General features: G+C 41.0%; 1 protein-coding gene across 3 annotated transcripts in view; it reads right to left on the minus strand.

Annotated features, from left to right (window-relative positions):
• epha3 (eph receptor A3) overlaps positions 1–23,719 on the minus strand; it is a 116,276-nt gene that overhangs the window by 60,348 nt on the left and 32,209 nt on the right. For all 3 annotated transcript variants that reach the window (XM_026295076.1, XM_026295078.1, XM_026295077.2), the window contains exons 3-4: positions 19,529–19,593; positions 11,187–11,847 (exon numbers count right to left, since the gene is read on the minus strand). In XM_026295076.1, the coding sequence (XP_026150861.1) occupies positions 11,187–11,847; positions 19,529–19,593 (726 nt within the window). The remainder of the gene's footprint in view (positions 1–11,186; positions 11,848–19,528; positions 19,594–23,719) is intronic.

A 23,719-nucleotide genomic window follows, 5' to 3' on the forward strand; every position in this document is an offset into this window, starting at 1 on the left:
TCCTCTGCAAGAGGAGAGACGTAGACAAAGACATAGAGAGAGGCCTCTAGTTTGAGGGCAGTAGCACTAAATATTTTTGGCAGTGCAAACACTTGGTCGTGGTGGTATTGATAAAGAGAGATCTAATAGACTAATATAGTGGGGCTGACTAAAAATACTGAGCTAAAGGGTTATAACTCCATTGAGTATAAGTTACTAATGTTATCACAGCTTAACACTACAAACAATATTACGACTATTTCATACCCATTAACTTTAACCTCACCACTGAGACCAAAGGGTCTCCAAACAAAACAAACCATAGGTACTTGAGCATACAGCTCCTGGGCAGAAATCTGAGGGGGAACACTTGGCCCAGTATCCTTTCGAAAATAGGGAAGTTTTTTCTTTTGCACTGCAAGTGGCCAAAATGCCTGAGAGTTTTAAACGCAAGTGCCCAACGTTCCTCAATACACTGACCTAACATCTAATTATCTACATATCATTCATTGCATTCTTTTAGAAACTGTGGCTGAGTGGCTTCACTGACTAAAAGGAGGTTGTCTGACGTCTGATGGTGAAAGAATATGAAGCAATAGAATTAACCCAGAGTCAGAACAGTGTCTATTTTTTTGTTAAAGCTGTAGTTGGTTGTGGAAGATAAAAACAAGTGTATTCAATAGGAATGTTTTTTTTTTCATCTGGATTACCTGACATGGTCTATACAGAACAGAAAGATGGGAAAAACATACACACAGCTGCAGGGTTTTAGGGTTGTCTGTCTGCTGTGGTCTGGCGTTGTAGTCTCCATGCTTGGTTGCCCTAGGCATGGTTTGCCGTGTCTGGCATTCAGCGTGTAGGGACAGCTAAAGGCCTGATCACTGAGACCTGACCGTCTGTAATCAGCACACACAAACTGACACATACTCATATTCATACACAACACTGTACATATCTGCAGACACACAGATGACCCACTCCTCTCTCACAGATGCTCACATTCATACACTTACACTCAACGACACACAGATGGCGTGTCTTTCCATCTGACACCATTTCTAAGTCACGCTCCTTGGCTGTAGGTACTGTAAAATGTCATCACTCTTCTTGCTTTTCATGGGTGGATCGGGATGGTTGAAGTGTGCTATAAATGAGTGCAAGGACCTTTTCTTTCATCTCTATCAAATGTGGAAGTAGGGCGAGTCAAGGATGCATGTAGTCCAAGTCTATGGATCATTTCAGAAAGACAGAACTGTCTAGGACATCAGTGACCCTTCAACGAGGGCACAAGCTGAAAAATAACTTAAGATGAGTTACTGTATTTGGTGTGCATTTATTCAAAGGGAGTGTGTGTTTGTTTTAGCAATGAGTGAACAGACTCCAGAGTTTATTTGGAGTTAGAGGAGCTTGCCAGGCTTGTCAACTCCTCAACTGGATCTTCTCAGTAAAAGTCTACACTTCTCTTCATTGAGCTCCGTCACTGGAAGTGAGTCCAGGTTTCGCTAAAACAAAGGCACTGTCATCTGCTCATCTCCACCACATCATTTTTCCAGGCACAGGCACAGGTTGTGGAGATTTATTTTGGGGTCACAAGTGTAACTCAAAGAGCTTTTTTTGGTTTTTGTTTTTGGTTTTCACACCCAACAAACATCTTTAACTAAATGTCATGGTCCAACACACAGAAGAGTACAAGGTTCATCTTTGCCACAGTCTGACTCCCACATACGTTCACTGTATAAAGAATAAATAGATTGTAACAGTTCTAGTACTACAAACAGCCAGTGTCTTATACAGGATACCTCAGCCAGATTGCTCTGTCATAGTGTACAAAAGAGTTGAATAGAAACTCAAACTGAAAACTCAAGTGAAGATTTGTCACAGCGTTTTCATTCTAATACTGGAAATGCACGAACTTTTAAAAACTCTCACCAGGCTCCTTTGATCCATTCCAGCATGCCCTGGGTCATAAGCAGGGAAGCACTCTTGACAGGCAGCCAGTCTACCCACAGCTGTGCCATGGAGAATGGGGAAATATATACATATAAGCTCTAGAAACGGATGCCTGCATTTGTTAATGTAGATGGAATGAAGGTCTGACTGCTTGATGAACAGACAAACATAAATTAATTTGCATAAATAAATTACACGCATTTTAATTTCAGCATCATAATAAAGTACTTGTGTGTGTGTGTGTGTGTGTGTATGTGTGTGTGTTGGTGAGAAGCGGTTCCTATATGCTGTAGTAAGCAGTTTGTCTTCCACACCTCACCTCTGCTGACTTCTGGTTTGCTAATGACCTGTATGTATTGACAGACATGTCTCTCACACTTACGTCGGGCACTCATTCTCACTTCCTCTCTCTCTCTCTCACACACACACACACACACACACACACACACACACACACACACACACACACACACACACACAAGTACACACACAGATCCCAGAGGACCTGTGATGCCTCACTTCCTGCAGACCTGATTAAGATGGAAGACACAAACAATAGAAACACCAAGGTTACCATAGCAAGGTCAACAACACAAGCGTGCACAGGTACGTATGAGGAAATAACTGCATTCAAAAATACAAAGCAGGTGTGGGTAAACCATGGATCAGGACTGAGTACAGATTAGTTCTCAGCTACACTGTTGAGTGCAACATTTCTAACATGTAGCTACATAAACGGAAATAGCTCTAAATGCAGAATTACCACTAGATTTCAGTATCGTGCCATTAGTCTCAAAAGCATTAAAACTGACATTGTTGTCTTTGCTTGGCTGTCATTAAAGAGTGCTGCCTTTGTTTAAACGTCACATGGTTGACATCTGCATAGCAGCACAGAGAGATCAGACAGCTGCTGGAAGACAGATATTTATGTGGTGACACTTGGGTTTTTCAAACTGAAATGACACTGAGAGGCCTCTCTTTACTGAACGCATTACAGCTGTACAATGAAATGATGCTTCTGACAACTATGGGACTATACATGTCTATGGGATGTGTTCAGATAAGTGAGACACTTGACAGCCACAACCCCTGGATGTGACTGACTTTGCAGCTGAAGACGAAACCAAATCTTCAGCACCAAGGACAGCAGACATCACACATGGTAGATTTTTAGTAACAGGCTTATATTATTGTATATTTTATTCATAAGTTACATGTAGAGGAAATGTGATATAGGCCTATGCTATATTATGCATTGCTTGCAGCAGCAAGTAGCATAGTGGTAGTCCTTAAAATTATTTACCAGAAATATACAATAATAAATATACCATGAAACCACAAGTTACTCCACAAATACTGTTTTTAACATCATAAAGTGAATTAGGTTAGGGTTAGGGTAAAGGTTAGGTTTATGATAAGGGATGTTTGTAATATTTAGTAGTTTTTCATTCTAAACTAATGAAGTTAAATCACTACTGTGTTAAACAATGCCAAACAAAACCTAAATGTTTCTTCACTTAATATCAGACTTTTTTAAAAAAATCTTGTGACCTTGTGCGTTTTCAAGTTATGGTAGAACATCTTTGTATTAGCCAACTTACAGGAACATTTGAAAGCAGTTCACAACGGAGAACGATTAAAGTAGCAATGCTGTAAAAAATGCATCAGTCTCTGTGGACGTTGAATTGATTGTGGTAACGTCACAAATCACAAAACAGGCGCTCTGTGCCAAAAGAGTTTTCAGCAGGGGTCTACATCCCAGTGACAGCTCACTTTCTTTCTCTCTTGCCTTCACCTCCCCCTCTCCTCTCTCATCTCTTTCCCTCTCCAGCTTGCTCCCTCTCATCTATCAGGAGTGATGGAGTGACCTCTCTGCTCTACTCCCTCTTTTCCCTCCCCTGTTACATTACATGTGTATCTAAACATCCACCGTGTCTGTCAAACAGGACGTTTCCTGTGGTGTCCCTCTGTCCTTATCTTATCCACTGACACACACTCTCACACACATATAGACACGCTAGTAATACCAGTAGTCCCAACAGTAAGGCACACCCATTAACTGCATGTAGAGAGTAGCACACAAACACACACATGGACACACATTCAGAGAAAAATACTGACCTCTGCAACAAATACACACCCCATCTATCTATCCTCTACATTTCTGCCTTAAGCCTGATTTTAAGTGTATGTGCATTTGAGTGTGTTTGCCTGTGTGTGCGTTAAGTTGAATTCCTGCGCCTGTGGTTACCAGCAGCTTTGAAGTCCCAATAGCACCGGGGGCCCAGGGTGACAGGCTTACCCGCCACCCCCAGCCTGCATTGGAAGGCCCATAAAGAGAAAAGCAAACAGGCAATAATGCCCCCAAATGAACAAACCTTTCCTTCATCGTTGGCTACAGCCTCCTCTTTAGCCTTGCATGCCAGAAACACACAGACATACACATGCACACAGGCACCACATCAGTATACTGTAGGAATACACACAGAGATAAAGATGTAGACATTTAAGAGGGACTGAGACACAAACATGCGATATTTCAGTCTCCTTGTATAGCAATGGATGAGCATATAAACATACATTCACTCTCTTCTTTTCTACACACACACACAAACAAACAGAGATGTGTGCAGACCATACACTATGAGTATATACAAAATCATTTCTTAGTTTCCTTGCTTAGTGAATAATTCCTGCCACTGGACTACAGTTGAATTGTGTCTCATATTAACACTGTGAACATCATCTCTCTACCTCTTTTTCGTTCTCTTGCATACTCTGTCTTCCTCTCTTTACCTCCCTCCACTCAGATTTCCCTCCCGGCCGCCATGATGTGGAGTGGGAGTTAGTATGATTGCTGCGGGCTGCTCACAATGCTTTAATTAGCTCTTTTTTTTTTTTGCACATCAAGGTTGTAGAAGATCCTCAAAAACGCAAACAGTACTGGAGGGGCTGAAAATTTGGGCTGTGATAAAAACATTACAAAGGGAAATATAACAAAACAAATGCATCAGCAAGAACTGAGAATATTCCTCTCCTACAAGCACAGTAAGTCATGCATGGATCTCCTTTTTCTTTATCTTTAACCACAACACAGCTTACGAAGATGGTAAATAAAACAAGATCCAATGCACATATGAGGCGGTGTCTGTGGTATGCACATGAAATCCCCCCAAAAATCCATAAACTTTCTATCAGACTCAGTTACCACAATCTAGGAAACTCATTTGATTTCTAAAAGCATTGTATGTGTCCCTGCCAATTGGTACATGATTTTAGGGGGAAAAAATGGTTCTTACATTTAGCAAATTATTTAGTATGTAGTGTTAACACCATGAAATGAGACCTTTCTCACTAGAGCACTCAGTCCAGGTCTTGTGCTTTTTTCTAGTCTCTACTCTCTTTCTAAACTCTCGAAAGGCTAAATGCCAGGCAGCACACAGCCAAAAGGCTGCAGCAGAGAAAGGCTCCACACTAAACTAAACTGACAAGAGAGGAGGAGACTGATGCAATGGAACAGTAGTGTTAGAGCAGAGAACTGTACAGGATAACACTTCATTCACCCAAACACACACGCAGACACACACACAGGTCAGCAGGAATTGTGACTTGCCTGGACCAGTTGTGAAATGTGTGTGGCAGAAGATTATGAATAACACCTGGTCTCAAAACCAGCTGTGGAGGTGCCCGACAGTAACAGGCTATTGTTATGCTCTGCTAGACTGTGCAGCTCCTACTGTGAATATGTGAAACTGTAGTATATTATGTGTAGCACAGTGCTGCTTGGAAAAAGGAACAACGGCTCAGAGGATGCAGTGAACTGGATAAATTCGGGCCACAACATACAGATGCCCACACAGAGAAGCACACACAGAACATGCAAACACATGCAAAAATAAGCAGACAGGAAGAATAGCAGTGATTTGCTTGTTGCTGGATTAGAAATATTGTGTACATTTCGAAGTGTGTGTGTGTGTGTGTGTGTGTGTGTGTGTGTGTGTGTAGCTAGCTAGTACGTTCTTGTGGAGAGCCGGGCAGTTATATAATGGCCAACACAAACAAACAGAGTCCTTCCAAGGGACAAGGGGGGAGCCAATAGCTCCATGAATTCACAGCACTCAGCCTCAACAGTCTGGCAGAAAAATATGCAAAAAGCACAGCACAAAAAACAATATGGGCCAGAAAAACAAAAAGGGAATGTAAGTAAAACTCCGGGGTTTCTCTAGTGTTGCTGAACAAGTGTTACTAATTGCACTTAATTGATCAAGGAACATTTAAAACAGCAATAAAACAAAAATGTCCAGCGGTGACATTGATTCAGTATTTTAATTAAGGTGGTAAATTCTATGAGGAAAGTCGACTACATACTGTTACATGTACAGTGTGGCACACAAAATTATTTCACTCTCACTTTGAATTAATTAAGACAAATAAACTGGGCATTACTGTAACATACATGTTTTCATTAGACAGTATCAGTCTCTGTTAACCATTAAGCAGTACACAGGGTTTTTTGATCACTAGGGGGCACACAGACTCCAAACCCACTCCACATGTAACTGGGGCAACACTAGCATCCCGCTGGAGTCCTCTGTTTCCCTACTTGATGAATGCAAGTCCAATATTTACTGGCATTTTAGCTTTAGTTTGGTCTGACCCCTCCTGAGAAAAGTATGGCCGTTCTTTTGTGAAAGCTAAATGCTTAAAGAGTTTCTTCATCAGCCACGCTGGATCTCCACCATTTTACGTTAGCCCTGGGGACCAGCAAACCAAAACAATAAGATTAAATGGAGTTCAAGACTCAGTGGGATTGGGAGTACTAGCAGCCCAAAAGACATTACACGGAGACATCTGATTCGTTGTTGAAGGTAAATAGTCTTGCCTAAAATCAAATGATCAACTACATACTGAATCATTTCATAGAGCTAGGTTTGAGTGTTTCTTTGGTCAGGTTAATCAGGCTTGCGTGACAAAGTCAATGAAAGACGTATAATGTGAGCCTGCCTGAAAGCCAGGCATGTCTATGCAGGAAGACAGCAGCTAAATCACTTAAGCAAAAGAGTGGAGAGTGATATAAAACATTCGACACGAGATGGATGAGCAGGCTTTGAACCAGTGGCCAAAACCATCAGCCATCGAAGGGAACAGAGAGGGGGGAAGGAAGTAAACATGGAGAAAACTGTGCTCTTATTTGGAAATTCTGAGATTGATGCACTGATCAACCAGCAATAATTTTTGAACATACATCATCAGCACAAAATTATTAGAAATCAAACCGTCAGAATTCCCATTTGCTTCGTCGTTACCTAAAACCTGCCAGAAGTGCTTTTCTCTCTTTCTTTGTTTATAATGATATGTGGTCAGTAATCGAGACATGACCGGCGACTCAGGCTTAAGCACATGTGTCCCTGTGTCTTCGTTTACAGACTTACTGCATATATGTAATTGTAATAAGCATTATGGTGCTGGCAAGTTTGAGGATTGTGTGTCTTGATAAATCCAGCAAGAATGTAAACCTTGGTCTCTTGTTGTGAATGTACAACTGAACAGCTGCTTGCATTTTGCAACACACATGCACACATACGCACACACCCAAACTTGACAAGACAGACATCCGTTTGCTGTTTTAGGATCAAATTAGGGTTGCAGGAATTTCACACTGATGGCAGATAGGAGTTAGTTCACCTGCTCCAGTCTGTTCTAATGACAGATGAAAGACTGACTTAGTGAGATTAGATCTGGCCTCACATTCTCTGTGGAAAGGCCGAAGTCTGCTCACAAAACATACAGTAATCCCGACGATGAGTGACGGGCCCATTCACATTGTACAGTGTGGAAAAAACCCCAAACCCACTCACTCACAAACAATTCGACGACATGTTATGGTCTTATATGGCCGACGAAATATCAGAATATGTTCACAGCAATATACACCGCACTCTGTGAAGTATGTAATGACACACACACATACATGGCAGCCATCAGGCGTGCGCACTCACGCGCACGCACACACACACATTCTCAAAATGGCAGCTCCCACATCTTGATCTATAGCCAAAGCCAGACAGAATTCATGTGTTTGTATGAAGGCGCCACTGAAAAAAAAAATCCCTGCTTTCACAAACATTTCTGGCTCCACACACATAGAGACACACAAACCATCAAGATAATGACAGTCTAATACGAGATTGTTATTATAAACAAAGAAAACTGCCCTCATTCTCCCCCCACTCACTCATTCAGATAGAACAGAAACTTAGGTAAATGAAATGCTGCACCAAGATGCCTTGTCAAAAAAAAAAAAAAAAAAACTCAACTCATGTCTAACTTTGAGTTAACAGTCAAAGCCAGCACCACTCAAGCCAAGTACCTTTCCCACCACATCCTGCACCTTAAATCTACCAAACTGCTACTGTCTGACAGCAGGAAAGTGCAATCACTTGATTATTCAATTGGTGGTTTTAGCTGAATTTGAATGTTTTCTTATGGTGAAACAACAACATGTGTAGTTATTTCTGTGGAAAAGTCACTGAAGAAGCAACACAGGACAACACTTTTATTTGACTATAATTCATCCAATGCAAAATATAGAATGTTCTTCCCACGCAAAACCCATTTATAATAATTTAGTATTATATATGAGTTCATGAGACACAAATTTTACCAAATAGGTTGTGGGGCCCAATATGGCTGCTTGTAGGCCTCTGACATGTAAATATATGAGAAATCAAGGCCTAAACATCTGTTTCTATCTGGTTTTGAAGGCTGTGGCTCTGTAAATATGTTTTCATCTTTGTTGCTATCTGTCTGTACGGTGACCTAACCCCATGCAGTCATCTGTCTGTTAACAGAGAGGGCCTGCAGAGCGAGCTGCATGCTGGGGCCCCCGACGACTGCACACAGGGGCTAGGGGGCCTGTTGGTGCAGCTGTCCCACTCCAGGGTAACATAAGACCTTATTAGAGTCCATTAGACCTCTCTGAAACTAATAAGAGATTGTCAAATACATCCAAACATTCACACAATTCACAGAGCGACAGGAAGTGAGAGGAAGAGGGAGGGCCCTGCCATTTGTCGAACCAGTGTAATAGTATTGTACTGCATCAACAACTTTTGTTCCTTAAAGTTTAGGGAGGAAATAAAAACTCATATAGTGAAGATTTATTCATTTTTCATTATCAGTTAAATAAACATTTGGAAATGACATATAGACATGGGGCATGATTTTACAGTGTTTCAACTTTGGTCTTCAACAGTCTACTAAGTAACACTGCTACACTGGTATTGGCCTGTTTAACTTGAACTTTTTTTTAAATTATCAGCCATTTTTGTCATTTCTGCCTATCATTTTACATCTTTCCTATCATGTTTACATTTTATAAATACAAGGTTTTCACTTCATAGTTGTAACAAAGTTTCCCATTGTATCTGGGCAGTGAGGCAGACTCAGGTGGAGTCCACAGCCCCAGAAAAAGAGCTTCCCTTGGCCCTGACAGCAGGGGTTTGACCTGGGAGACTGCCTTTGATCTTTAATTAACACTTGGCATGACTCTGGAGAGGAGAGAGTTGATGAACATGAGAGCTTTTGGGACCAGCTACAATCACTAGGACTAAGATTTCCAATACCTTTTTAAACTTTAGTCATTGCTGAACAGCAGAAGAGCAGAGGTGACTGCATTTAAATAGGTCCTGTGTTTGGCTTCTTAAGAAGAGCAAGGAGCTTTCTGGAACTGAGAAAAGAGGAGCACATATAGAACGCCATGGACCACAGCAAGTCACCACAATAAAAAGAAAACAGGCTTTTCACGACACACACAGCTTTTGTTTCCTTTGCCAAAACCTCTGTGAGCAGTTCTGTCTTTGATGTTCAAACAAAATATATGGAAACACACACCAGTAAAGCATGAAGTAAGCCTATACACTTCATCTATACCCATTTTATGCAACATACTATAGGCATTTTAATATTTGAATATATTTACATATACAATTGTTTTGAAAAAACACTGAAAATGCAGGGCATTATGAAAAGTTACTGCATGGCACAAGTGGCCTCTATATGGAAATCTAAAAGAAAATTCTAAATATTTTAAAGACACTATGATTTTACAGAGATCAGGATGGTGTCCTAAATGCTAAGTTGAAAGGTGTATTATAACATTCAACCTTGCTTGACTCCAAAGGGGATATAAAAGTTGCTATAGGGGCATGAGTGAGTAGATTAGGTAAAATATAAGAGTTTAATGATACGAGGAGGAAGAAGGACTATTTAGGACAATTTTACAATGAACATTCAAGTTGTCTGCATCTGCAGGTAAAGCCCCTTGCTAAGGGATGGCTCACAGAGCAGTATGTCAGTCAGTAGCTCTAGCACAGTGCAGTAGCACCAGGATTCTTCCATGACTTCAATCACTGTAAGACTGTTAGAGTCTCTCCACCAACCACCTCGCAAAAACTCAAACCCCCTGCAAAACGTGTGAAGATGGTGTAGCAGATGGAAAGACAGACAGGATCGGCTGAAAATGAAATGCAGCCAGACATGTACTTTTTGACTTTTTCAACCACGTTCAAGGCAGCAACAGATTGTGGGGTGAGACTGAGTATCTCCAGACTCTAGTGTCTATTCACTCATACCTCCACCAACACCCACGACCATCACCGCAACTATTCCATTATTCACCATCCACTCCAGCCCACTCCTTTCTTCTGCATTATCAGTACCATCCTTGCTTCTCTGGTTAAGCTCTTCCAATAGCTAATGATGTGTCACAGAGAAGATTACTATTGAACTACTGAACACTGCAATCTATAGTTCAAAGATCTGGATAACACATTATACACATGCATGGAAATACACATGTACAAGCACAGATTTTCCCATCGACATTCTGAGATTTTTTTGCACATTCATTGGTAGGCATCACACAAACAGATCTGCACACACACACACACACACACACACACACACAACCATAAACACATGCATGCATAATGATTGGGATTTGACATGAAATGTTCTGGGCTGACAGATATGAAGTGTGAGAGTCTTCACATCAAACACTTGACTTTTGCAGCCTTGGAAAACTTTGAACTGTATCACACACAGTATTAGAAATAGGATCAGTATATGTGGACAGGGATAGGTGCACATGAGAAATGTTACAAAGGAAGATAGGTTGACAACAGACAAGATGAGCAGATGACAAGGAAAACATGAGAAGAGTATAAAACGCATCACTCAAAGAAGGTGTGTCTTACTTTGGCAGGTGCTGCTTCTCTCCTCATACCCTGGGTTACATAGACACTTCCCAATAGGAACGAGCCACTCCCCTTCCGTACTGCAGTACATTCGTGGAGGCTCCTCTTCTTTAGAGTGATTGACGCATGAGCCTTTGACCTCCACCAGTGACTGGGAGTCCATGGGCACCGTATCAGGGAATGAGGCCAGATTTCTCACAGTGTATGGGCACTTCTTAAAGTAAACCCTCACTGAAACTAAAGCTACGCAAGCGCCCACATCCTGGAACGCTAGGTAGAAGCCCTTCTTGGTCATGTGACCCACCTCACGCACCTCAGTGTTGAGCTTGAGGATGCGATCACCAAGGTCAGTTTGGGTGAAACTTTCATCAGCAGCTATGGTGTCAATCTTAGAGAACTGGTGCTCTTGGAAGCGACTGCCCTGGTCGTCATCTGTCTCCAGGTAGAGGAGGTTGAAGGTCTCCTTGCAGGTGCCCAGGACTAAAGGGATGGAATTGCAGTCCCTCAGGGTGAATTTCAGCTCCACGTAGATCTTCTGGGCTGACTGGCGAGGGATCCAGTTGGTGCGAAGCCAGTTGTTCTGGCTATACTCCATCACGTTGCAGACCTGGAAGGTTCTGATTGGAGTGTAGTGTTCATCGACCCCACTGATCTCTTCCCACTGAAAAAGATAGAGAGGAGGAGAAGCAGAATACAGAGACAGGGAATAGGATCAGGATAGAAAGAGAAAGAAAGAGAGAGAACCAAAAAGAGAAGAAACAAAGAATGGTTAATGAGAAAGTGGAGAGGAGAATAGAGGTGTGGATTGTCAAAGACACATGCAGAATTGTAAGAACAAAATAGAGTATATAGGTAATGATAGGAAGGTAAGGGCAAAGGGAAAATGGACAGTTTGAATTAAGAAAATGATTAAAAATCATCATCAGCAAAGGGTAAACAGAGAAATAAGGGTTATGGACAATGCAAGTATGAATACAGAAGCAAATTTTGAGTGTGAAGATCAAGAAAATCAGAGGAAAGTAGAAAAAGAAGAAATAGGAGAGAAGGATTTTGGAATGAGAGAAGGAGGAATAAGAGGAAAGGAGGGGGAAATAGCAGAGAAACATATAGTTATATCCACCCTGTAAGCATTTACAGATGAATTATTTAGATCCAGATTCACTTTTGCTGAATACTAAGCATCTAATAAACATAAGGGTGAAAAAAAAATCACACTATGAGATTTCTTGTAAATTACTCTAATTAATAAAAAGCAAACTTGCTGCCTTAGCCAAATTTTCTACATTGGGGCTTTGTGAAAATATCTCAGAGAAAAAAAAACATGAAGTGTGATATCCCATCTCAGTTCTACAGAATTTATGTGAAGCTGCTTAATGGCTGTTAAATATTAACAAAATCTCATAGTGCTTTTTTCTCCCCTTTATACTAATATGTTTTTCTCTACAAGTGAGGCCTTTCAAGCGGCAGTCTTGGTTATTTGCATCACAGTGCTACTGCTACTAAATGAAACGTGCTGAATCCACTATGAAACAAAAGAAGCTACGAATTATAGACAGATGTGAGTGTATACCAGGGACGTTCGTGTCTATCTTACATTTTCCCTCCACTGGGAGAAAGCAATGAGAGAGGAGAGGAGAAAAAGAAAGCGGCGTCATTCCTTTTGAACTCAACACAGCGGGAAGACTCATTGATCATGCGCTTTGCCTTTGCTGTCCAGGCAAATTAACACTGAATAAGAGCGATGATGAATGGGCAAACACCTGAAACACTGGGATCATTGTGGTTAAGATGACAAGGCGTAAATGTGTCAATGAATGTTTCTTTTTGTGCGTGTGTGTGTTTGTCACAGTGAAATTCAAAATGGATGAATGAGCCGTGCTTTCTGCAGAGACAGAGACGAAGAGAGAGAGACAAAATACTTTCAGGGTAGGTGGAAACTGAATTATCGCGACTTTCACACAAGCATTAATGGAAACATAAACCCACACGCACATATACATTAACATAAAGCTCGTGTGATGTGTTTAAAGTCCTATAGCAGGCAGACACAGCAGGTGCTTTCAGCCTGAACACACAAATGAATGACGAGCTAAGAAAGTCTAGGTTCTCTATTACATGTTTTAGTGTGTTTGTCTGTGTGTGTGTGTGTGTGTGTGTGTGTGTAATGGGCGTGTAAAGCATCTCTATGCTTCTCATGTTCAAGGAGCTCTCAAGCTGAAGGATGGCCACTTGCTTTTCATCCCACAGTAAAGTTAATGAAACACCCCCGAGAGAGAGAGAGAGAGAGAGAGAGAGAGAGAGGGAAGGAGGAAGAGGGAGAGAAAAGTAGAGAAAGTAAATGAGACAGACTTGAAAAACAGCAAAAGGAAGAGGGAGGCGAGAGACAAAGTAAGAGGAAAACAGGGGAAACCAATGGAATCTCCATTGGTGTTTAGTCTCCCCCGTCATGCTTCCCTCGGCATCACCTCATTCATCAGAGTGTAGTCCAGTCCTGCTATAGGTCTAACAATAACAGGGGAAAGTAGACAGAGTTGAGTGGGGCTTAATATAGAGAGATGAAGATAAAAGATAAAAGATTTCACCTCCCTCTGCACACACAGAGTTTAACACTCGACTTTAAATAGAAGTATAAAAATGATGTGATGACATGCAAAAAGGTTTGCTGACAGACTCTGACACCACAGAGAGGAGAGACAAAATCTGATTAGTGATTCCGTTGACATTATGTTTGATAAGACAATGTACTTACTGCAACCTAATGAAAAGAATGTATCCTACTGTGCTCTAGCTTTATACATGTTTCTTTGTCCTAGCTAAACAATGTCTTTCTTCCATGGCTAATCAAATCTCCCTAAGGACCAAGGATCTATGTTTTTTTGTGCAGATATGATGTGTGATTGCTGTTGCTAAATATACTTGTTGCAAAACTTTTCTGTCTCTCAAAGCACTGTTAACGTTTTTATGGCTAAGAAGACTAGAGACTTGGTCTTGTTTAGAGCTTGAAAATGTCCACAGTGACAATGTTAATTTTTCTCTATTTAATTAAAATCACAAGCGTCTCTAACTTAAAACTGAAGGACGAGACTAAACCTAACCACATGTGGAATTGCGTTTGTGTGTGTGTGTGTGTGTGTGGGTGGGTGTGTGTGTGCATGCCAGTGTGCTTGGTTTGGTCAGTGTTGCTAAGCTTAGTGTTTTCTGTGTGATGATAAAGAACAAGTGGGCTGAAAGTGGACACAATATATATGTGTGTGTGTGTGTGTGTGTGTGTGTGTGTGTGTGTGTATACAAGAAGTATGTATGCTGTACATGTTCCTATATACTGAGTAAGCAAATGTGTGTCCACTTGTTTTCCTGTCTTGCATGTTGTGCATATGATTGTGTGTGCCTATAAAGCTTGGTCTTCATAAGCACACATCTGAGTGAGCTGCAGTCCTTTTGTCTTATCTCTTTGTGTCCTTGCATGTCAAGGAATATGATGCAAACTGGGCTAAATCTAATACGATTGTGCATGCTGGCCTTCTGCTTTTAAGCTGTGTTAGTATCCCACTCTGGAGGATAGCATCTATTACATGGAATTACACTCCTATTCCACAAACATTACCTCATAAGATTCAACTCCTGCAACCTTGAATCTCTTCCCTGGGTTTGTTAGCCAAAGCTTGTTTTATCTGTCCTTCACTTGACAGGGGGGGGGGGGGGGGGGTACAGGGTGAGGAAATTCATAAAGAATGTCTCATTATCCATTTCCAAATCCAGAAAGGCACTTTTTAAGACAGAATTGTTCAGTGGGAATATCACTTGTTTGCAACAAAATGACAATAAATACTACAGTGCCACATAGAAATAGCAAACCATAGAAGTAAGATCAATTCTGCAAAACCTTTAAGCACAGTGTTTTTTTATAACCTAGAGCTACCATTTCTCTGGCAATACTTTCTGCAATATGTGGCAGCTCTGCCACCAGCAGAGTCAACTCCCGCTGTGGATACGTGCAACTATTTGTATGTCAACCTGGATAAATAAAGGCCTAAAGTGAGCAGCCAGCCACCCCCTTGTTTCTCTCCTGGGGGGAGTAACTCCCTTCTCACTGCCCTCTAATTGATATATAACAACACTATGACCCTACACCAGCCCTTGTGACCTACCACCCCTGACCCATGATGGTTACAGCTGGGGCACAGTTTGGTGTGATCTTGCCCCCTGGTTTTCTCTGATCTGTGCTGTAGGTAGGTGGCAGGCAACTAAAGGGACAGTAAAATGGAGTGTGGTAACATGATCTGCTCAAGACATTACAACTATGGCAACAGGCATGTCTCAGAGTCACAAAGTCAGCACACCAGTTCATCCACTTCAAAGACATGTGGGTCAATGGGAGTTAATGGGCCAGTATATGGACCAGTATAGAGTAACAATACATTTAAACTAAAACTAGATTTGTGCTTAGAAACAAGCTTGAGACTGGGCATCTTATCTTCCAAGGTTTGAAAATTATAGCTTCATTTGTTTAGATGTTGTAATTCGGTTTTGGTTTCAGCCTAATGCTGTTTTTTCTGCCCTACTGAACTCTGTTTCAGTGATGTGACTAATTAACAGTTTCTGCAATAGAATGATGAGCAAATCTGCAGTGTAAGAATATTATCATAATAATCATTTTATTTTTGCAATCTATTACTTTTGGATCTAGGAGATCTTATTGGACATTGAATTCTTATTAAAATTGGAATTTAAAATAAAAGATTGATCAATGTTGTGTATTTATAGTCTTTTATACATCTACAGCTGGAAAAGGGCAGATCTCAAAAGTGGATCATCCCCAAGAAGTTCGGGACCAGCTTACGTTTTGGGCTCCATTGGGGTCATGGGGTCACAGACACGACAACTGCAGCACATAAGTCAGAGGATATTTCATCAGCCATTTCATACCAAAGGGAAACCTGAATACACATCTCAAACTTCCTTGTCTTCCTCTTTCCCCATTTTTGAACAGTCCCAAGCTTTGCTCTGCTAAACCTTGTTTATGTTTATTGAAAGGACACATCAGCAACAATCACTGAAGAATGCTGGGAAAAAATGTGTATATTTAAACAAGGTTGAACACTGAACGCTGTATAATTTCCATGTCAGCCAGCTTGTGTTTGCTATTAATTCATTCATTTTAGATCTAATTTGAAATTAATTCCAAAGAACCAGGCCTGCAGTGCATCTGAGTTACTGAGTTGTTTATTTATTATACAGTATTTGTAGGGCATTTTATTATTTGTATATAATATGACTATTCTGAGGTGCAGTATATTTAATTTGGAGGATATTTGGAGGGATATTTGATATAATTGTGAATTGTCATTCTCTATACTTACTGACAGTCAGTCGCTTTTCCATCAGTTAGTCTTATGAAGAATAAATATAATCACACTTTATACATCTTCCTCCTCTTCCTCCTCTGTGGTCCCTGGCCTTGCCCCACTAATCCTCGTTTATGGATGGGCTTTCCTCTATACTCCCTCTCTATTTCTTCTGCTGGTGGGTGGTGGGGCAGTGTACACTGGTCAGACTGATTTCACAGATGGGGTGGCAGCAGAGCACAGAGGGGCTTTAGGAGCCCCTGGGTGACAAAAAAAGTTGAAACAGCAGTCTGTATTCTGACAGTAAAAATAAATAAATAAATAAATGAAAAAGAAAGCTTGCTGACTGAAGTGGGGGGCCTCTAAAATATAAAAAGCCATGCCATTACATGTGCCATCACCGTTCCAGACAAGCTCCAAGAACTTCAGTGAGTGATGTGAAGGTGTGTATGTGGGTGTGTTCGCTAGACATCTGATGTGATATGTATGTGTCTGACAAATGTATTTTTATTCAAGCATCAAAATAAAAAAAATAGCTAGGGCTAAGAGTGTTGCAAAAAAAAAATGTTCAGATGTGAATAATTCGAATTGAACTGAAGCAAATACAGTTTTCAATTACATTTCAGGTGCACATAAATGCACATGTCACACTGTAAATAACTACAACAGCTTCCTGTCTGTGTAAGCCCAAGCTTCACTTCAAACAGTCATCGATCACCAGTCAAGTCAATAAAAAATCAGTACTGGCAAAACCAGCAATGCAGTTTTATCCCCTGTTGATTCCTTTGAAAAATAAACTTCACTTTGTCTGTATCCATTAATTCTGTTTTTTTTTTTTATGTAGAGCCAGTGTCTGGGGTCTTGGTTTGTTACTGAAGAATGCTTTCAAAGCATGCAAGAATGTAATCTTTAACACTCTTTAGTCTTGCAAAGGGCTAAGCCCCCTGGACACTGCTCAGCAATCAGTCTGCCTCCCAGACAGATAACAGTATATCTGGATCACACACACACACACACACACACACACACACACACTTGTCAGTCCAGTCGGTGGCTCTGGAGCGAACATCTTGGGGAGGCTAAGCTCTTAATTTGTTCTGACCGGAGCACGTTGTGTCTCTGTAGGCCAATAGCCATGGCCTCTCCATCAATGTGAATGATGTTTGTGTGTGTGTTCGTGTGTGTGCGCGCATCTGTACTCTGTATGTATGTGTGTGTGTGTGGAGGGGGGGCTCAGTGCCACTGCCACATTATGAGAAATCATTTGTGAGCAGCAGTGTCCCAGGGCAGGCTGCTTATCGGAGCGAAGTCACAGGATGACGTGAGTAATTACAGATGATTCACCTTGAAGACTTGATCATCAGCAATATCTCTCTTTCTCTCTCAGTTTCTCCTGTCCTTCCCTCTCTCTCCTCTTCTCTCTCTTTCTTCCTCTCTCATTCTCTCTCTCTCTTTCTTTTTGATCATTTCCCATCCTTTCTGCTTCTCTCCGGAGTCACTCTCATTTAAGAATGACATTGCTTCCCTTTCCTGCAGCATTTTTCATGAACTCTATGACCACGCACTTTTTGCCTGTACATGCTCAAAGCAAAGTACGTGAAATAAAGCAGAGCTAGCTGTGCACACTACATAACCTCCAACACACATTCCAGTGTCCAGTGTTGGATCTTGGCCCCGATATCAGTCCGCAATTTCCTACTTGCTCACACATGAATAACTTCTATCAGCACAATATCAGTCTCTTGAATTGGTTGTTAGGTTGTCCTGTGGCCTGCAATTGTCTAGATTTAACACATTTTACACAGCTCGCCATTTTTCCTTTGGGTGATTTTTTCATTGTGGTTCAACCTCATGAAAAAAATGAACATTTTGATGATGCCAGTGCTGCACAGAGCTGAGGGAAACCAGGTTTGGCAGCTCAATGGAATAAATGACTGGATTACCTTAAGCCACTGCCAAGGAGTAATTCTAACACTTAATAAAGGAAAAACAAGAAAGTGTGTGTGTGTGTGTGTGTGTGTGTGTGTGTGCATGCGTGTCAGGGGCAAGCCCTGAAGCACAGTAGTCTAACTAGTTAGACAAATAAACACTGAGTGAGAGCCCACTGGAGGGACTTTACAAGCAGAGAGAGTGGCTGATAGATGAGGCTGCAGAGATCGTTCTCCAAACATGTGGGACGATCCTGCTGCAAAATTGCTGGCTAGTTTTTTAGAAAAACTGTAGATTTCTTATGGTAGGAAAACGTTCGAGAATTTCAACACAAAAACGCATCTTTAAAATGACTAATACATGTATTATTCCAGTTTTGAAATTGTTACTAAATCAAAGAAAGACAACTGTGGCCAGAACCAGAAGCATAAAATTTGATTAGGAATTTCATAACTAAAAATGTGTAACAGACACAAACTCTGAAAACTGTGCTAAAAGATGAGTATCTGGACAAAAATGTGTGGCAGACAGAATGGGGTGGTGTGCATTGTCAATTAAGAACAAATGGATTAACAAGTGAAATTTCAACAATGGAATTACATTTACATGCAATAGCAGTAAAATGCTATCTCTGTTGTTTATGTGACATTTACTAAAAAGGGGCTAAGCTTATCGACATTCTGGTGTAGATGCCTTTGTGCTTACAACCTAAAATCCTTTAATGCTTTAATCTTTCTTTGAACACGCACACATTCAAATGCCCACCCATATATACATGCAGTACATTTTCTCTTAAGCATCTTGACCATATGGCAAGCTCTGAATGCTTAACCTTCAACCTGAGACATGGAGAATGGACAAAAAAAAAACGTCTGAAGAAAAGTGGGTTAATCTGCACTTGGCTCATTGGGTCAACATGGCATAGTGAGAACCACAGGAGTTTGAAAATCCTGATTTCATGCAGTGTGTGGGTGAATCCCACATCCGGATAGTTTTGGTGGATATGTTTCCCAAATGTAGGCATATTAGAACATGTTAGAAGTAAATATAGAGATAGAAGATACTCACCCCATGTGATGGGTAGGAAATCCATCCTAACTCCCCTTGGCTGGCTTTAGAGTCTAACAGGTTGACTGTGGTGAGAGAAAGAGAGAGGGAAAATAAAGAGAACATATAAGTGTATAGTCCTTGTTAGCCCCAATTAGCCCTTATCTAATCCCACAGGGATCACCCAACCTCAAGCACTGATCATGACTATTTTCTCAGCTGCCACACAGGAACACACACACACACATATGTTTGTTTTCATTCCTCATGAAGACATTGAATTACATTCATTTCATAGAGACTTACGCTAACTATACACATAACTGCTGCTCGCCCAACCCTAACGTCAATCTAACTTCAACCTCATTCTGAGCTTAAACCAAGTCATCACCCTAGAACTCAGTGACTGAAGGCTGAGTCCCCACAGTGTGAGTAATACTAGATGCACATACACACACACACCATATATACTTTATTAACCAATAGTGAGAGCTGGCTGTCTTTTCTTACCATGTAAAGCATCAAAGCAAAAGCTGGCTGGACAAACTGGCTACAACATAGATATCCCAAAGAGCTATTGATCTAAAGTAGAGCCAACATCTCAAAAACCACAACAAGAAGTGTTTCTTTTCCAAGGCTCGTGTTTTCGACTCATCTGACCCCTGTTCCACCCAGTCACACGTACACCCATGGCAGCTGAACTGTAACCAGGTAAAGCAAAACTGCAACAAATAAAAAATCAGATTGCCATTCTCAGAGGTGGTCAGAATGTCAGTTGGCCACAGTGAAAAAAATGTAAATTCATTTATAATGAATGGAAACACAATTTTATGTGCGTGTCCTGCCAAGACACAAAAAAGGAACCATAGCAGCAGAGAGGGAAATCCATGTCGGATAGGAGGAATCTGACAGAGAACAACTCAGACAAGGGACTCCATTAGCCTGAGTCCAAGTTGAGGCTTTGGGTTAGCAAAACAGATTTCATCTGGTGAGCTTTATGGTGCCAAAGCAGGAGTCATGTCAGTACTGACGGTGCAGCATAGAGTCATTTTAGCATCTTAACTTACTGGTAATTACACTTTTACTGCCCACCTCCCCGAGCCAAAGTCATAAGTATGCAGAGCAACAAGCAGCTGACTTTTGTGCACATGCCAACAGATTTAGTGAAATAAAGTCCAACATACTGTATCTTCCTAAAGGACAGAGAAACTCACTACATATTCTATTCTTAGTATATACATGTGGCTCTACTGTCAATGATTGTCATCAAATACAACTGTCAGCATGAACCATGACATATGGCGTGGGAAATGTGGAGGCTCTATGGATTCCCCTGTTTCTGTTTGTCACCAGATTGTTGACAATGACCTACTACAGCTGAGTACTTTCACTTCTGGCAAAACTATTTTTTAATGGAGCTACTAATAAAAAATTAGCCAGAATTATCATTATTTTACATTTGGAAATAATATTTTTTTTATCCTTTTTGATCACGTTTCTCAAACAAATAACTGGGAAAACTAATGATGGATTATTTTAGTATAAACACAAAGCAGAAATAAATAAACCAAGTAGGTTTTAATGGGAAAAACACAAATACAGCAAACAAGTTTGTATTTGTGCTTACTTTAACAGGATGGTCAGTTTTTATCTCTGTTTTATTATTAAACAAAAAACTAGCCAATCTTTTAAACATATAAAAAAGCTTTTCAAAAGATTTTCTTAGATACAGATCTAAAAGAATTTTGAAACTATGAACTGATGTTTACATTATTGTTGCTGGGATCACAAACATGCACACTGAGTAGCCTGTATAGAGAAAAAAGAATCAATAATCAGCTAATATAACCTGAAAACTGACTCAGCCTCTTTCTCCTCATCCTGCTGAGAGCAAATCAGCCCACAGCTCAACACACACACTAGCGTACATTTACGCATACACATACATACACACACACACACACACACACACACACACACACACACACACTTACCCAGGCGAGCACACACATACAGTATACACAACAAAGTGAAGCAGCAGAGCAGTCAGGCCCTGCAGCTGTAACTCTATTCACTGTGAAAATGTGAGGAATACATTCTCCCTGTATTCTTCCAGTGATGGCTTCAGTATGCAAGAGTGTACACATGTGTAACTACAGTCAAAGACAGAACTTGTGGGTGTTGAAGGACCAACAAAAGAAATTTTTCATCTCACAAGGAGCATAAACTAACTGCAGAGAGAGAAAGTGATTTCACTGCTGTATGTACTGACTGTTGTTTCATACTAAAATAACGGTTGAGATGGAAATAATCATTTTCTATAGGTAATTCTGAAAAGTATCACTCGAAATAAGCAAAGTGGAGAAAGGAAGGCACACACATACACACATACATGCGGAATCATTATCGTATTCCTGGCTCAAAAAGCGACTAAACTGAGGCTCACCTGAGCTGTCGCCATGCTAAGCCACGCTGCCAGTTGAGTGGCAGTAGACACATTCCTATTAGAGTGTAATGAAGATATCTGCCCATGTCAGATAATGGCAGCTCAGCATCCAGGGCCATTGCTTCCAATTTACATTTCTCAACGAGCCGAGCCCACCACTCAAATTGAGCCGAGCGGGGGAATTTGAGAGCAGAAAATTAGACGGCTCTCATATCGCAGGAGGAAAAAGCCCCCTCCAGCTGCACTTGGCTAGGGAAATCAGCACCCCCACACACACAAGCACATAATCTGAGAAACACACATAAACAAGACTTTACACCGTTATAGAAAAAGCACAGTTCAGTCTAAAGGATGCCACCATATCCAAAAAACAAGGGGTGTGAACACACATTGAAAAGCATACTGTGTGTGTACCCAGACATACACACATCAGCACTCAAAACCCACATAGACTACACGCATACACTCTGTCACCAAAAATGCATATATTCCCTATACATGCACACTCAAGCAGACCCAAAATAAGAGCACAGGCAAACATTTGCTGACAGTCTTTCTTATTCTCCCTCTCTCTCTGTCTCCCACACACACACACACACACATACACAGTCAGTTAGCTAGCGTCAGCCAAGCATATACCCCTGTCCCATCAGGGAGTGCCTCTAAACAGAAACTTGGAGTATTAATAGCAAAGTGAGCCAGCTTGTCTGGGAGGGAGCAAAACATCACAGAGGTAGAAGCAGGTGAATCAATATATAACACATACCTAGGCCACCGCCAAACACCCACATAAACTGACCCCACCAAAACCCCAAGTAGGAGAAACAAAACCATGGGCAACCAGAATGACCTCTGTTATTTACGATTTAAACTGATGGGAATTCATTGATTTTTTTATGGGGGGGAGAGCAAAGTTTACTGTATAATCCAGCTGCAGAAAACCATTATTTTTTCACTTGCTACTGACCTAGTAGTATATTGGAGCAAGGATCCAAGCAGTTCCTATTATGATGTCTCATGATGTTCTCATAATTTTACTAGAAGCCTATATATTATAACTATATGGCACAATTTTAATAATCAGTTTTCCCCTTCATTGTTATTCTGCTTTTTCGTGCGTATTGTTATTAATGTTAATGCCGTTCTTGCCTCTGTAAAGGTCTTTGAATCGTCTCTCTGTTTGATATGACACTCACATTCACAGCAAAACATGACAAAAGGAACTGGTTCCCAGCAGGTGTAGGTTGAAGTTTAATCCTCAGCCACAGTTAAAGAATCAGAATTAGAGATGCTGGGGTAAGATCAACTCATGACTTGGTCCTATGTGGTCTCTGAAGTCACTCCGTTCAGAACAGATATGAAAAAGAACAGACGCGTGTTCTTCTGATGTCCCATCTAACTGTGAATGAAATGGAAAGGGCTTCTTCTGCAGTCTGGCTCTGAACATGTGAAGGCTGGCAGGCCGCAGTGCAGGCACAGCAAGGCGACTTGTGTCTGTGTTAAAGGGTGAAGTGTTCACCTCCCATTATGAATTATTCAAGTGCAGAGTCTCTCTGTCTGATGTTGCTGCTGCTTGCCCAACCCCTCTGCCCCCATTCCTCTTTCTTTCTTTCTTTCCTTCTTTCTTCTTCTATTCTTATACTTCATACACACATTCAGCATAAGGCACCTCTGCACACATACTGTATCACCTTGTAATCTCTACTTATATACCCACACACAGACACACACACGCACACACACACACACACACACACATAAATCCT

This window comes from Mastacembelus armatus, chromosome 21 (genome assembly GCF_900324485.2).
Source record: "Mastacembelus armatus chromosome 21, fMasArm1.2, whole genome shotgun sequence".
Lineage (NCBI taxonomy): Eukaryota > Metazoa > Chordata > Actinopteri > Synbranchiformes > Mastacembelidae > Mastacembelus > Mastacembelus armatus.